Source organism: Rhinolophus ferrumequinum, chromosome 5, assembly GCF_004115265.2.
Source record: "Rhinolophus ferrumequinum isolate MPI-CBG mRhiFer1 chromosome 5, mRhiFer1_v1.p, whole genome shotgun sequence".
In the NCBI taxonomy this organism is placed as follows: domain Eukaryota; kingdom Metazoa; phylum Chordata; class Mammalia; order Chiroptera; family Rhinolophidae; genus Rhinolophus; species Rhinolophus ferrumequinum.
In genome coordinates, this window is record NC_046288.1 from 8,266,111 (window position 1) to 8,281,367 (window position 15,257).

General features: G+C 39.0%; 1 protein-coding gene across 6 annotated transcripts in view; it reads left to right on the plus strand.

The window, feature by feature from the left end:
* TEC (tec protein tyrosine kinase) overlaps window positions 1-14,437 on the plus strand; it is a 205,326-nt gene extending 190,889 nt beyond the window's left edge. For 5 of the 6 annotated variants that reach the window (XM_033105501.1, XM_033105500.1, XM_033105502.1 and 2 more), the window contains 8 exons: window positions 1,143-1,276; window positions 3,635-3,709; window positions 4,469-4,640; window positions 4,760-4,976; window positions 9,488-9,552; window positions 12,256-12,374; window positions 12,458-12,615; window positions 13,831-14,437. In XM_033105501.1, the coding sequence (XP_032961392.1) occupies window positions 1,143-1,276; window positions 3,635-3,709; window positions 4,469-4,640; window positions 4,760-4,976; window positions 9,488-9,552; window positions 12,256-12,374; window positions 12,458-12,615; window positions 13,831-13,914 (1,024 nt within the window). In that variant the 3' untranslated portion in view covers window positions 13,915-14,437. The remainder of the gene's footprint in view (window positions 1-1,142; window positions 1,277-3,634; window positions 3,710-4,468; window positions 4,641-4,759; window positions 4,977-9,487; window positions 9,553-12,255; window positions 12,375-12,457; window positions 12,616-13,830) is intronic. The other variant, XR_004422982.1, reaches the window with a different exon arrangement.
* Window positions 14,438-15,257: the final 820 nt, after the last annotated feature.

The following is a 15,257-nucleotide window of genomic DNA, read 5'->3' on the forward strand; positions in this document are numbered from 1 at the left end:
CTAGGTGCTGTAGATACCACAGCGAGCAAAGGAGACACAGACCCTGCCCTCCAATAGCTTAGTGGGGGCTTCAAACAAGCAAACAGGCAGTTATGGTAACATGAGTAAATGCTGTGCTAGGAGGCAGTGTGTGTGTGTGTGTGTGTGTGTGTGTGTGTGTGTGTGTGTGTGTAATGGGGTACGGAGCCCAGACACATCTGAGTTAGTCATTAATGTAGCTGAGACCTGACAGGTGAGACAGACAAAGTTGGAGGGAGGAGAAAGAGTATTTCTACTGAGGAAAATGCCTGGACCCAGAAGTGAATGAGGACATGGTGAGTTCCAGGAACTGACAAAAGTGTATTGTAGCTGGAGTGTAGAATGGGAGGGGCGGGGTGAAGGGAGGAGAGAGAAGCCTGAGAGATAAAAGTGGATGTTAGGTTAGGTTAGGTCGTGTCAATGGCAAGGAGTCTGAGCTTTATCTTAAGAGCAGCTGGCCAGAGGGCAAGGGGGAAGGGGGTGGTGGATGAGGGTAAATGGGATCAAATATATGGTGATGGAAGGAGAACCGACTCTGGGTGGTGAACACACAGTGTAAAATATAGATGATGTGTTACAGATTAGTACACCTGAAACCAATGTAGCTTTACTAACCATTGTCACCCCAATAAACTTTAATTAAAAAAAAAAAAGAGCAGAGGGGTTCTTCTGAATGGATTTTTGGCAAGAGATAACTCGAGAAGATCTATGTTCGAGAAAGATAATTAAAATAGAATATTTCCATTTTTCATAAGTGTAGTTTATTCACTTTTAAAGGTGTAATTCTTCTACACAATTACAAGTTTATACCAACAGCAGAGACAGAAAGCGGTACCTAAGACTTAGCGGTATTTTAAGACTTAACTGTGGGTAAATGGAGTTGGTAAATGTTCTCTTTCACAATCTCAGGCAAGGGACCAAGAATGTTATTAGTGACCACTTTAAAAACTTCCACCTGTTAATGTGAAAGGAAAAACTAAGAAGAACATGGGGAAAAAGAAAATTTGTGCCACGAATAGAAGGGGCCACATGTAAGAGTCTTGCCGTGACCTGTTAGAAAACATCTTTGGAGTGAAGGGACCTTATTCCAACTTGGTTCTAACACAGTTTGATTTTTATTATAGAGAAGGCTCGTCGGGTTTCAGGCACTATCATATAAAGGAGACAACAACATCCCCAAAGAAGTATTATCTGGCAGAAAAACATGCATTTGCTTCAATTCCTGAGATCATTGAATATCATAAGCACAATGCAGCAGGTAAGTGAGTTTTGAAAACGGGTTTCAAATACTAGGTAGTGGTTAAAATGATTAGAGATTGTGATGAATTCTTCTTTGAGTAGTTTTATTATGTAGTTAATTGTCAAATGTGATTGATTTAAAATTATTGCATGTTAAGGAACTGATAGACACTATATACAAAGAAAAATCAGAAAGTATCTCAAGTCTCGTAGAAAGCTGTCTTGACCTTAGGACATGAGTTATTCTCACTGTATACGGTAAATGTCACATTTCTATCATTTTATCCTTGCTACTGACAAAGATTTTCCCAGACTTTAGTCAGGCTCTTGAACTGTCTCCTGGGCCCGTCTGTGCACTTTCTTATAAAATCGAGTTTTAGCAGGAGCGCTGCTCAATCAGTGTAACCAGAACCCCATACACTCCACGTCTAACCTCTGCTCACCCCCGGCTTCCGGTTTCTCCTCCTCCACCATCCCCCAAGTGATGGAGGTCAGCCTGCCTTGTCTTCCTCAGGAATCCTGGCAGACCGGTGTAGTCAGAACTGCCCCCTTCCAGGTTGACTCTGGGTGGTGAACACACCACCCAGATTTATGGATGATGTGATACAGAATTGCACACCTGAAATCTATGTAATTTTACTAACAATTGTCACCCCAATAAATTAAAAAATAAAATTAAAAAAAAAAAAAAAAAAAGAACTGCCCCCTTCCCTTCCCTTCCCTCTGATGTTTCTCTTAGTGACGCTCCAGCCGCTGTCCCCCACCTACTTCTTGGCTGTAAATTCCCACTTGCCCACGCTGTCTTCCGAGTTGAGCCCAATCTCTTACCCTTACTCTAAAATCCCATTGCAGTGGTCTCTGTGCTTGTCACCGTGGTCCTGGGGGAAGTCTGCCTTACGAATTTTAAAATTAACTTGAAATTTTATCATCTTTCATCACCTTAAAATTAACTTGAAATTTTATCACCTTTTGCCAAGTCTGTTGCTGTTTGTGGCTCTGTTCACTTTTCTCAGATAATGATCGGAACCGTTATTGAGATAATTTACAGCCCATAAAGGTCACCAATTGAAAGTGAACAATTCAGTTGTCGTTGGTGTATTTACAGAGTTATGCCAGCCTTTATCATAATATAAGAACATTTTCATCATCCAAAAAAGAACGTTTGTACCTATTAGCAGTCACTCCTCATTCCTTTCACTAGTCCAGCCCATGGCAACAACTAATTTACTTTGTCTTTACAGATTTGCCTTTTCTGGACATTTCGTATAGATGTAATCAGACGATATGTGGTTGTTGTGACTAGCTTCTTTGACTTAGCATAATGTGTTTGTGGGTCGTCCATGTTCTAGCCTGTATAAGTACTGCATTTCTTTTTATTGATGGATAATAATCCATTGTTTATAATGGATTAATTGATATTTTGTTTATATCAATTTATCCCCTAAAGGACTTTTTCTTAGCTCTTATTCTGTTATTTTCTTTTTCCGTGTTTACATTCCACTATTCCTTTCTTTTGGGTTCTTGTATACATTTTTTTCTTCACTGTTATCTCAATTCACTCATTTAACAAACATGTATTGAGTGCCTACTACATGCCAGGAACTGTGCTGGGTTCTATAGGGAGACTGTGGTAGAATAGGTTGTCATTGATCCATTCTGTCTCTCCCAAATCTTACCATCTGGCGGGAAAGACAAGTACATAACAATGTAAGTGAGCATGAGATATGCTATAGTAGAGGAAATACAAAGCGTTATGGGTGTTTATAGGAGAGATACTTGCCGTTTATTCATAGTTAGTGCTGTAAGCAACTTAGATTAAAGGATTTAATGTGCCTCACTAATTTCCAGTAGTTGGTATTTCTAACTGGCATTTTACAGCCTTATTTGTTTGTCAAGATTCCTAATGTGCAGTTATGTGAGATGAATTACTTTAATTTTTAGTAGACTACTGTAATTTCCTTCCATGGTAAGATCTCATATTGGACATGAACGTGAAGTAATAATTGATAATAACTGTTAGAAAGCTTTTAACATCCTTTAAAATGTTTGAGAAGAGAATATGCTAGCATGGGGCCCAAGGAACACTGTAGTATTTAAAAGGAAATGTTTGTTGAATGAATAAAAGCTTATATCTATATTTAAATTTTTTATGCTCCATAAAAAATATGAAGTTGTCAACACAGAGAGTGGGATCTTCTTCCTTCCTGCTTTCCTCTCTTATTTTTTGCCAGCATATAGCACAATGCCGTATGTACACACAGAGAAGAGCACTAAGTGAATAAATAAATGAATTTTATAAGTGGGTTTCTAGTTTAGCACTTTACCATGCAGAATGATTAAGAATGAATTCTACTGTAATACTTTCTGTGATTTCTAGGACTTGTCACAAGGCTGCGGTACCCAGTTAGTGCAAAGGGGAAGAATGCACCAACCACTGCAGGATTCAGCTACGGTAACTCATTCTGTAGTTGCATTGGCTAATTTTGCTTGCAAAGAATCCATTTTCACAAGACCAATTTAGTTGTGTAGAATTCCACATGGTGGGACTGTTTTTGTAAGTTTTATAGAATGGGTTTTTTAAATGATTATACTTACACCTGTAGTAACCCTAGGTTTTCTGTTTTCATCATGAATCATAATTCAACAGAAAACTCCCTGTCAGTGAAAAATAAGCATCACCATGTTACATCTAAAATAAGCTAAAGCCTTTCCTGGTTTTCACTGGCTTTGTTGGTTACTAACAGGAAAGTAAGGGTGGAGGGAAGTAACAGAGAAGGCATCCAACTTGATTATTGTCATTGTTGCTTCTGGCAATAGCCTTTTAAACAGCAGGGTAAATTCTTTCCAACTTGCTGGAATTGGAAAAGAAAAGGGGAGGGGGTGGGGAAAGTGGTAAAGGATGGAGTTTTTATTTTTTTTATGGTACCTTTAACTTTCAGGCTCTGTTATTATTCACTTCCTATGCAGCATCTTTTTGCCTTCTTCAGTTCACTTTGCTTGTATGTGACAGCTTGGAAGAGGTACATTCTTCCCAGAGGGTGGAAAGCCATCATTTGCAGTTTAGATGCGTGTTGCAAGTCTGCTCTGAGTTTTCCCAGTATTGTCCTGTAACTTTGACATTGACCTTGGTTGTTATAGTTCTTTGTTTCTCACTGATTCGTGCTCTAGTCTCTGTATTGACTTTTATCCCTTTCCCCCTTTTGTCTCACAGAAAAATGGGAGATTAACCCTTCAGAGCTGACTTTTATGAGGGAATTGGGGAGTGGACTGTTTGGAGTGGTGAGGCTTGGCAAGTGGAGAGCTCAGTACAAAGTAGCCATCAAAGCTATTCGGGAAGGTGCAATGTGTGAGGAAGACTTTATAGAAGAAGCTAAAGTGATGATGTAAGTTACTATGTTCTTTCTGGTTCCCTTTTTTGCATTAAAAAGTGGTCCTTCACCAGCATTAACCCCTGATGGTTTCTTCTGCTATCGTCACTGTGTACGCATGACTTCTCTCCTAGGAAACTGACACACCCAAAGTTGGTACAGCTTTATGGCGTATGCACCCAGCAGAAACCACTTTACATTGTTACCGAATTCATGGAAAGGGGCTGCCTTCTGAATTTCCTCCGACAGAGACAAGGTCATTTCAGTAGAGACGTGCTGCTGAGCATGTGTCAAGATGTATGTGAAGGGATGGAGTACCTGGAGAGAAACAGCTTCATCCACAGAGATCTGGTAAATTATAAACCACCTGTATTCCCATTCATTGGCCAAATTCCTTTGAAACAACTGAGTTAGCAAATGAGCGTTGATGGGTCAGTACCCAGTTTTTGTTCTCAACAGTATTTCGCCATTATTTTTAAACTTGGTTAAGTTTAACTTGCACCATAATGGTAACAGGAAGATCTTTTTAAAACCTAATCCATATAATCCATAATTACATAGGCAATTGTATAAATAATACATAATTAAATAGGCAATATTTCCCAATAAGTTAATCACGCATAGATTATTTAATCTCCATAAGCATCTCATGAGACAGCTAGTCATGACTGTGTTTCTGATCATTATTTTACAAATAAGGAAATTGGCTTCAGAGACATGAAATGACTTTGTATATGGTGAGAAATGACGAGGTTGAAGGTTGACTGATCCTTTAAACTCCTAAACTCACGTCCATCTCACACATTATAAGCAGAAACTGTAGCAACTGGTTCATTTTGTTTATCTCTGAAATCACTGGGAAAAGATGGAAGCCCATGTTAATTCCAGAAAATACCAGAAAAAGTAATCTATTACTGGTTTAAATGATTGTGACGGAGACACATCTTAATTTTCCTCTCGTTCTTTCTCCCTCTCTCCCTCATTCCTTTCCTTCTCTTTTTCCCTCTGCCTAGTCTTCCCAAATGTGTCTATTTTCAGCATGTTGATAGAATTATCAGTCCCCTATCCCCTGTAACCACCACTTTATTCTCTGATTTTTTTACAATTTTGACTCTTTTTTTTTTTTTTTTTAGGATTCCACTTGTAAGTGATATCACACGGTACTTGTCTTTCTCTGACTTATCTCAGTGTAGTATGTTGAAGTTCCCTTCATAATGTCACAAATAGCAGGACATCTTTCTTTCTCGTGGTTGAATAATGTTCATTGTATATATATTCCACATCTTTTTTTTATCTATTCATCCCTTGATGAGCATTTGGGTTGTTTACATATCTTGGCTATTGTGAATAATGCTGCGATACATGGGTGTGCCTGTATCTCATCAAAATCCTGTTTTCATTTCCTTTGGGTATATTTCCAAAAGTGGATTGCTAAATTGTATGGTAGATCTGTTTTTAATTTTTTGAGGACACTTCGTATTGTTTTTCATAGTGGTTGGACTAATTTAAATTCACACTAATGTACATGCATAAATGTTCCCTATTCACCACACCCTTGCCAACACCTGTTGTCTCTTGTCTTGTTGATGATCGCCATTCTAACAGGTGTGAGGCGATATCTCACTGTGGTTTTGACTGACATTTCCCTGATGATTAGTGATGTTGAGCACCTTTTCATGTGCTTATTGGCTATTTTGATGTCCTCTTTGGAAAAATGTCTATTTAGTACTTCCCATTATTAAATTGGTTTGTTTGTTTTTTGTTAAATTCTGTTAGTTCTTTATATATATTGGATGTTAACTCCTTATCCGATATATGGCTTCCCAAAATTTTCTCCCATTTTGTAGGCTGCCATTTCATTTTATTGATTATTTCCTTTGCCACGCTGAAGCTTTTGAGTCTGATGTAGTCCTATTTATTGATTTTTGCTTTTGTTGTCTGTGCTTTTGATGTTACGTCCAAAAAATCATTCCCAAGACCAATATCGATGAGTTTCTTCCTTACGTTTTCTTCTAGGAGTTTTATGGTATCAGACCTTATGTTTAAGCCTTTGATCCACTTTGAGTTAATTTTCGTGCGTCGTGTGAGATAGGGGTCTGATTTCATTGTTCTGCATGTGTTTCTCCAGTTTTCCCAGCACCATTTGTTGATGAGACTGTTTGTCTCCCATTGGGTGTTCTTGGCTCCTTGTGGAATATTAGTTGACTATAAATGCCAGGATTTAATTCTGGGTTCTCTAGAATTTGTTCTATTGTTCTGACTATTTTGTGCCAGTACCATACTGTTTTTACTATGGCTCTGTTGTATAATTTGAAATCAGGAAGTAGGATACCTCCAGCTTTGTTCTTTTTTCTCAGGATTGCTTTGGTTATTCAGGGTCTTTTGTAGTTCCACACACATTTTAGGATTGTTTCTTCTCTTTCTGTGAAGAATGCCTTTGGTATTTTGATGGGGATTGTGTTGAATTTATAAATAGCTTTGGGTAGTCTGGCCATCTCAACAATATTTATTCTTCCTATCCATGAATACAGATGTCTTTTCTACTTGTTTGTATCTTCTTCAGTTTTTTTCAGCATAATCTTGTCATTTTCATTGTACTGATCTTTTGATTTTAGTTAAGTTTATTACTAAGTATTTTATTGGTTTTGATGCTAATTTTGAATGGGATGGTTTTCTGTATTTCCTTTTCTGATGCTTCATCATTAGTGTAAAGGAATGACACTGGTTTCTGTAAGTTGATTTTGTAACATGCCACTTTAGTGATTAATTCCAACCACTTTTTGATTGACTCTGGGATTTTCTATATGTAAGATAATACTGTCAGCAAATAGTTTTTAATTCTTCCTTCCCAATTTGGATGCCTTTTATTTCTTTGTCTTGCCCAATGGCTCTAGCTAGGATTTCCAGAACAATATTGAATAGGAGCAGTGAGAGTGGGCAGTCTTGTCTTGTACCTGATCTCAGAAGAAATCTTTTCAATTTTTCTCCAATGATTATAATGTTAGTGGTAGGTTTATCATATGTGGCCTTTATTATGTTGAGGTACATTCCTTCTCTAATCAATCTGTTAAGGGTTTTTATCGTGAAAGGACATTGTATTTTGTCAAATGCTTTCTCTGTGACTATTGAGATGAACATATGATTCTCATCTCTTATTGATATAATGCATTATACTTACTGATTTGCATATGCTGAAACAGCTGTGCATCCCAGGGGTAAATCTGACTTGGTCATGGTGTATAATCCTATTAATGTGTTTTTGAATTAGTTTGCTAACATTTTGTGGAGAATTTTTGCATCTGTATTTATCAGGGATATTGGTCTATAGTTTTCTTGTGATACCATCATCTGGTTTTTGTATCAAGGTAATGCTGGCTTTGTAGAATAAATTTGGAAGTGTTTTCTCTTCTGTAGTATTTTGGAAGAGTTTGAGGAGGATTGGTTGGTATTAATTCTTCTTTAAATATTTGGTAGAATTCACCGGTGAAACCATCTGGCCCTGGAGTTTTCTTTGTTGGTACTTTTTTGATTACTGACTCAATCTCTTGACTCATTACTGGCCTGTTCAGCTTTCTTCCTGATTCACTCTTGGTAGATTGTGTGTTTCTAGAAATGTATCCATTTTTTCCTACTTATATGATTTGTTGCCATGTAATTGTTCATAGTAGTCTCTTATAACTTGTGTACATATAACTTTTGTATTTCGGTAGTGTCAGTTGTAATGCCTTCTGCTTCATTTCTAATTGTATTTGAGTCTTCTTTCTTTTTTTTCTTTGTCATATACAGAAACAGGTTTGTTAATTTTGTTTATCTTTTGAAAGAACCAGCTTTTAATTTTGTTGGTCCTTTCTATTGTTTTTCTGATCTCTATTTCATTTCTTTCTGCTCTGATTTTTATTATTTCCTTCCTTTTGCGAATTTTGGGCATAATTTGTTCCTCTTTTTCTAGTTCCTTGAAGTGTAAAGTTAGATCTCCCTAATTTCTTAATCTATGTGCTTGTTGCACTACACTTTCAAACTGCTTTTACTTCATCCCACAAAATTTACTATGTTGTATTTTCATTTGTTTTGAGATAATTATTTATTTCCCTTTTGATCTCTTCTTTGACACACTGGTTTTTGAGAAGTGTGTTGTTTAGTTTCCACGTATTTGAAGATCTACTACTCACTTTATAGTTTCTTACCTTTTTGTATGTGTGATAAGAGCATGTAGATTTATTCTCTTAGCAAATTTCAAGTTTAAATTGGATTTTTTTTTTGCTTTTGAGTTGTATGACTTTCTTATATATTTCATGTCAAATATTTGTTTTGCAAATATTTTTTCCCATTCTTGAATGAGGCAGAAGAGCCTATATTTACTCTTGTGTATACAGTTGACCCTCGAACAACATGGGGGTTAGGGGCTCCAACCCCCACACAGTTGAAAATCCGTGTATAACTTTTGATTCCCCAAAAAATTAATTGATAGTGTACGGGTGACTGGAAGCCTTACCAATAACATACACAGTTGATTAACGCATATTTTACATATTATATGTATTATATACTGTATTCTTACAATAAAATAAGCTAGAGAAAAGAAAATGTTATTAAGAAAATCATACATGTAGAGTACTATATGTATTTTTTGAAAAAACAATTCACATATAAGTGGACCTGTGTAGTTCAAAGCCATGTTGTTTAAGGGTCAGCTGTATGTTGGAGACGTTTGCATAGGTGTACAAACAATTTTTGAAGAGATGTTTCCACCCTCTGCTGATGTTGACTGGGCTAGACTAAATTTAAAATAAATAGAGCTTATATTTTTCTACATTTATTATGGAACTTTGTAACTAATATGTCATTATAATATTGTTTTCCAGGCTGCCAGAAATTGTCTAGTAAATGAGGCGGGAGTTGTAAAAGTATCTGATTTTGGAATGGCCAGGTAAGTCTGAGTTTAAGTATGCATTTTCTTTTAATTTTGGATGAAATTAATATGAGACCATGCCCTTTCCCTTGAAAGTAACAGGAAGCCTGAATTTTTCTTTGCAGTTTGACTATGTCAGCTTCTTCCTCTTCTATTTAAGAGCTGTTTTGAAACCACAGCTTTTGTTTCATTAGCAAAATAGTACCCATCATTATTTTAATAGAGGAACTAATTGTTTTTTCTGCTTATTAGTGTTTTTGATATAAGGTAATAAATTAGGTTATTTGTATTTTGAAAAATTTCTTTGCTGAATGTATCCATTTTACTGTTAGCTTTGGCTTTTTCTCAGGTGAATAAATTGTTGAGGAATTATGATTGCTGATGTTTTATTATGTGGCTTTATGTGATATTCACATTAGCTTGTAGAATGAACAAGCATGGGAATGATCTGCACTGATGAAGCAGGAAGGCAATCTGGTCAGCTAGCCCTTCTGAGAGAAATAATTAAAATCAATAAGTATACACTGTGTTAATTATTGTTAATAATTCTCTCCACTAGGTGGCAGGATGGCCTGTTAAATACATTACTTCCTTTTCTCCCTGGTGTGGATTAGATTTCTAGAATCTTTTGTTTTCACAGAAATCTTTTCGTGGGTAAAGTTCTTAGAATACCCAAATCTGTAGTGTTTTTATTTGCTTAATTTTTATAATTTTAATAGGGTGTTAGAAAAGACCTTTAAAAAATATTTAGTTCTTTCCCTCTATACATCCATATGTACACTCATAAGAAATTAAGTGCCTACCATGTTCCAGGCACAATGGTAGACCGAACCATAGCAGACAATATGACATACGAGTCCTGGCTCACATGCAGCTTATTTTCAAGAGGAAGATGAAACATGGGACCTGAGACATGCAGAGAGGAAAACAAACGCAGAATAAAATGACAGAGCAGGGCCAGCAAACTGTCCTCGGGGCCACATGTGACCCACCACCTCTTTCTGTAGAACCTGTTACCCAACAACGGTTTTCACACTTTCAAATGGTTGAAAAAAAGTTGAAAGAATATGACACATGAACATTATCTGGCATTTAAGTGTCAGTGTCCATAAATAAAGTGTGACTGAGACACAGCGTCGCTCACTCACTTCTATGTTGTCTGTGGCTGCTTTCACCCCACCAAGACCCAGGTGAGTGGTTGTGGCAGAGACTGGCCTGCAAAATCTGAAATATTCGTCATCTGGCCCTTCACAGAAATAGTTCGCTGGCCCCTGTGATGGAGATAACTTGGGGTTAGGGCTGGGGAGAGCACTGAGTGGTGGCCTGGGTAGGTGGCTGCTTTAGATCTGGTGCTCTGGAAGTCCTCTTTGAGATCCTTAATATTTGAATGAGACCCCAAAGGCAGAAATTAGCCAGGTAGGTGAAAGAATGAGGAGAAAATATTCCAGATGGAAGAAACACCAAGTGTAAAAGTTTGAAATCTGGGACAGGCTCGGCCAGCTCGAGGAATGGAAAGAGGATGGGGTGGCTGGCCCCTGGGCAGCACAAAGAGCAATAATAAAAGCAGGCAAGGACCAGGTCATACCGGTCAAGTTTAGCTCCTAAGGAAACTGGGGCCCAGGGAGCTTAGAAAGCTGGTCTTGTCAGAAGTGGGGCCGAAACGGCTGACTGGTGGGTCCTTAATTACCCAGTGCTCTTTATTGGCTTTTTATGATGATGTTCTGTATCTGACAGGCAGTCCTCCAATGTCACATGTTCAGTTTTCATACGTTTGGCTTTCAGAAGATCTGTGCTTTTGTATCCACCCCTCTAACACACTCATTAGACACTAAATTCAGAGTCCCCTGATTGACAGACGAGTTGGTCCAGCACATGGTGCATTGTCACCACCTTTGTCCATACAGGAAACGAGGTTTGTGTAGTTATTTGAATATTTTCTTCTGGAGTTTTTTAGAAATCAACTTTATATGTTCATACAGTACACAAACACATTCCCCTTGGAAATACATACTGAGCACATTACAGGAAGGGCTGAAGGTCCCATATTTACCAGCCCAATCAAGGATTCTCCCCCAGACATAGCCAGTGTTACCAGTTTGTGTGTGTCCTTCCAGAAGGACAGAAGTTGCTCCCATAGGAAATTATATAATATTGTTTTGAGTGTGTGTGTGTGTGTGTGTGTGCGCACGTGTGCGTGTGTAGGAGGGATGTCATGGTGTATAAAAATATACTCCACCATTTACGTATGTCATGTTGCAATTCGCTTTTTTGACTTGTAGTTCTAAATTGTGCTCTGTGGAATTGTGGGGACTAAAAGCACGTGTGTCTCCAGATGCTCTGCACCACTTCCTTTACAGCAGCTTCGCTTTAGATGTTTTACATGTGAGGCCTTTGGGTGAGACTTTGTTTTAAGAACAAAAATTGCTTACAAGAAAAAGTTTGCAAACTATTTTATTCTACCTCTATTGCCTTATAAAAAAGAAAAAAACAAACTGAGAAGTGAATGCATAGATACTAATATTACAATGCATCCATTTGAAGCACTGAATTCGAGCTGAGATGGAAGTCGCCAGGCGTGGCCACCGAGGCAAACATTTAGCTTCAACCGGATGCTTGTTGGACTTCAGTCAACTGTGTTTTTGATTCTAAGGGGGAAAAAAAACGTGTACAAAATGCAGATCGTAACTCAGAGGTGTAAACTCACAGTGTGTCTTACTGTAGGTATGTTCTGGATGATCAATACACAAGTTCTTCCGGTGCTAAATTTCCTGTGAAGTGGTGTCCACCTGAAGTGTTTAATTACAGCCGCTTTAGCAGCAAATCAGATGTCTGGTCATTCGGTAAGACACATGGCCCATTTTTCCTCAATTCTGCTCTGAAGAGGAAGTGGATATGTCATTTGGTAATCCTTATTCTTTCCAAGGTGTTTTGATGTGGGAAGTATTCACTGAAGGCAGAATGCCCTTTGAGAAAAACACCAACTATGAAGTGGTAACCATGGTTACTCGCGGTCACCGACTCTACCGGCCGAAATTGGCATCCAAATATGTATACGAGGTGATGCTGAGATGTTGGCAGGAGGTATACAATTTTTTTTGTGTGCTCTTTAAAAAAGTCTCTAAAACATTATGGATCTGGGCTTATAGATTAATAGTGTGTAGTCTTTATAGCCTAGTGAGTTGGTACATGTTTTACATGATTTCAAACTCTAGGTAGGAAGCCAACCCTCTCAACTCAGTTCTGAATAATGGGAAGAAGAATGTGAAGAAGGGGAAAACGTTAATAATTGAGATAATAAATTCAGGCGCTGCTCTAATACCAAGTGGGAATCCTGCCATAGTGGCCCGAGTTAGGAACTCAGAGAATAAGTCTGAGGAAGTGATTCTTGTCTCAGTGGCCCTCTTGTATTGTTGAGGTGTTACTCTTTCACCAGAGAAGGTTTCTTTCTCCAAACCTCAACTTTCTCAGGTCTTTTTACTCCCATTCTTCGGAAGTTTTCCTTCCCCATGTATTGAAATGTCACCTCATAGAAGAGATTAGACACCAAAATGACTTTTGAAAGACAATAATAATTATTAAAGATAATAATGACATTCGCTCACACGTCTTGTGTGCTAGACACTGTACTAAATGCTTTAGATGTAGTTCTCAAAATAACCCTTTGAAGTGTGGTTGATTGTACTGTGACCACCCTGTGGGTGAGAATACCAAGACTCACGAAGCTGATGTTTACCCAGGACCACTTAGCTGCAAAGAACCAGCGTCCTGTCTGACTCCAAAGCCCATGTTCTCCGTCGCTTGCTGAAAGCCTCCCAAGAGCATCGACTGGGATGGCCAGAGGGCTGGGCAGGAAGTGGTGCTAAGTGGTGCTGGGGGAGAAGGCCAGCGTGAGCAAAGGCCTGGAGGCGGAAATGAGCATAGTGTGTATCCACCAGTGGACACTGGTCTGATTGAGCGGAGAGCCCATGTGAGGGTTTTTCTGGGAAATGAAATTGGATAGCCAGAGGTTGGGGGGTGGGCAGGTTGTAGAGGGCACTGCCAAGTAGAAGGACTTGATTTGACAGGCAATAAGGAATGATCAGTTTCTTGAATTGGGATGCAAAAGCGGTGTGGTAGAAAGCTTAGTCTAGTGGTAGTACCTGCAGGATAGATCAGACCTACTTGGAGATGCCTGCATGTTCCAGTCCTGAAGCAGTGAGTACCTTGCTCTAGTGTGCTACGATGTTGTCTGAGTTTGAGAAATTATTTTGGAATGGATCCTGGAACCCATATCTTCTCTTTGATTTTTAATTGTAGAAACCGGACGGAAGGCCTTCCTTTGAAGACTTGCTGCACACAATAGATGAACTAGTCGAGTGTGAAGAAACTTTTGGAAGATAAGTAGTATTGTGACCAGTGGCTTCTAGATTCCAAAGCCCAAGGAAGAAATGGCACCTTGTGGCCAACTTTTAATTTATTTAGCACTTGGATGTAAAGATTGTTTTACTAAAGTGGAAACACCTAAAGCATCCTTGGCTCCATGACTGAATCTTCCAGATTATGGAAATGCTGCCTTAGAGATGGTGATTGAAAGCATTCACTTTTATCCACTCCACAGGGCTTAGTGCCCATACAGGTACTATACCCAGGCCCCATGGTTTGCCCATTTGAGGGGTGCACATGGGGCCATGTTAACTGGTGCCAGTGGAAGACCAGGATATTTGGGAAGGGAGAAGGTATTAGAGCCATGTTCCAGCAATCCTCCTCTTCCTTTTGACTTCTACAGAAATCTGGGCCTGCGGCATTGTCTAGAATGTGGGTTCTGGAGGAACCAGGAACCCACCTTGGATAAGTACCCATCTTTTGTTTTGAAAACATCTGTTTTCAAGACTGCCATTAGTATTACAAAACATTTGTATGTTGTTTATATTGTAAATATATATAATATATAAAGTTATATATTTATAAGAAACATGAGTTGTCTTTTAATTGAAACTTTGAATTCTGTACTATATGAGCTAACTTTCATAGGACTAGGGTCCGGGCCTTACAGCTGTCAAGTCCTTTTCCCCTAGAGCTCAAATATTCCATACCGAAGAGGTAAAAGTCTGGACCCTCCTATGGTTAATGTGCCCTCCTCACTTAGGGGACATGTTTGGGGGGTGGCTAAAACAGCTTAGGGCCCCAACAGGGCCCGTGTTTGGGCTCAACGACCGTGCCTGTGTATCCGCAGCTAATTGGAGTCAGGCGGAAAATTGAACTGATGGGGGTCAGTTTCTGCATCTTAGGGATCTTAGGGACGCTGTCAGTGGTGGTGCTGGACTCCAGGGCCGAGCGATCAGGTGATGTTCACAACAGAGGCTGCCCCTGCTGTCAGCAAGACCCAGGAACAAGCTCAAGTTCTGGCAGACAGACCAGGAAAAATGGAGAGCACGGTGTATTGAGCTGGCTCCCAGATGGTTTTCCGGAGGCCTGGCTGGACGTGGGTTCCTGGATCTGAGATTGTCTATGACAGCCTCCCAATAGATCTCATGATCACGTTTGTTTTACAATCTCTTGACTAAGACACCTGCTGAGTTAGAGCCTTCTTTTTTCCTCTTGAGCCCAGGGAAAAGCAGTCTGCGTCACCTGTAGCCGAGACCATGTGTAGCCCCACATGTTATTCTTGCCATTGTGTGAGTAGAAAGCTGGGAGGAAGATGCCGGGCCTTTCCGTGGGAGTTTTCTGTGTGCTCTGGGGGCCGC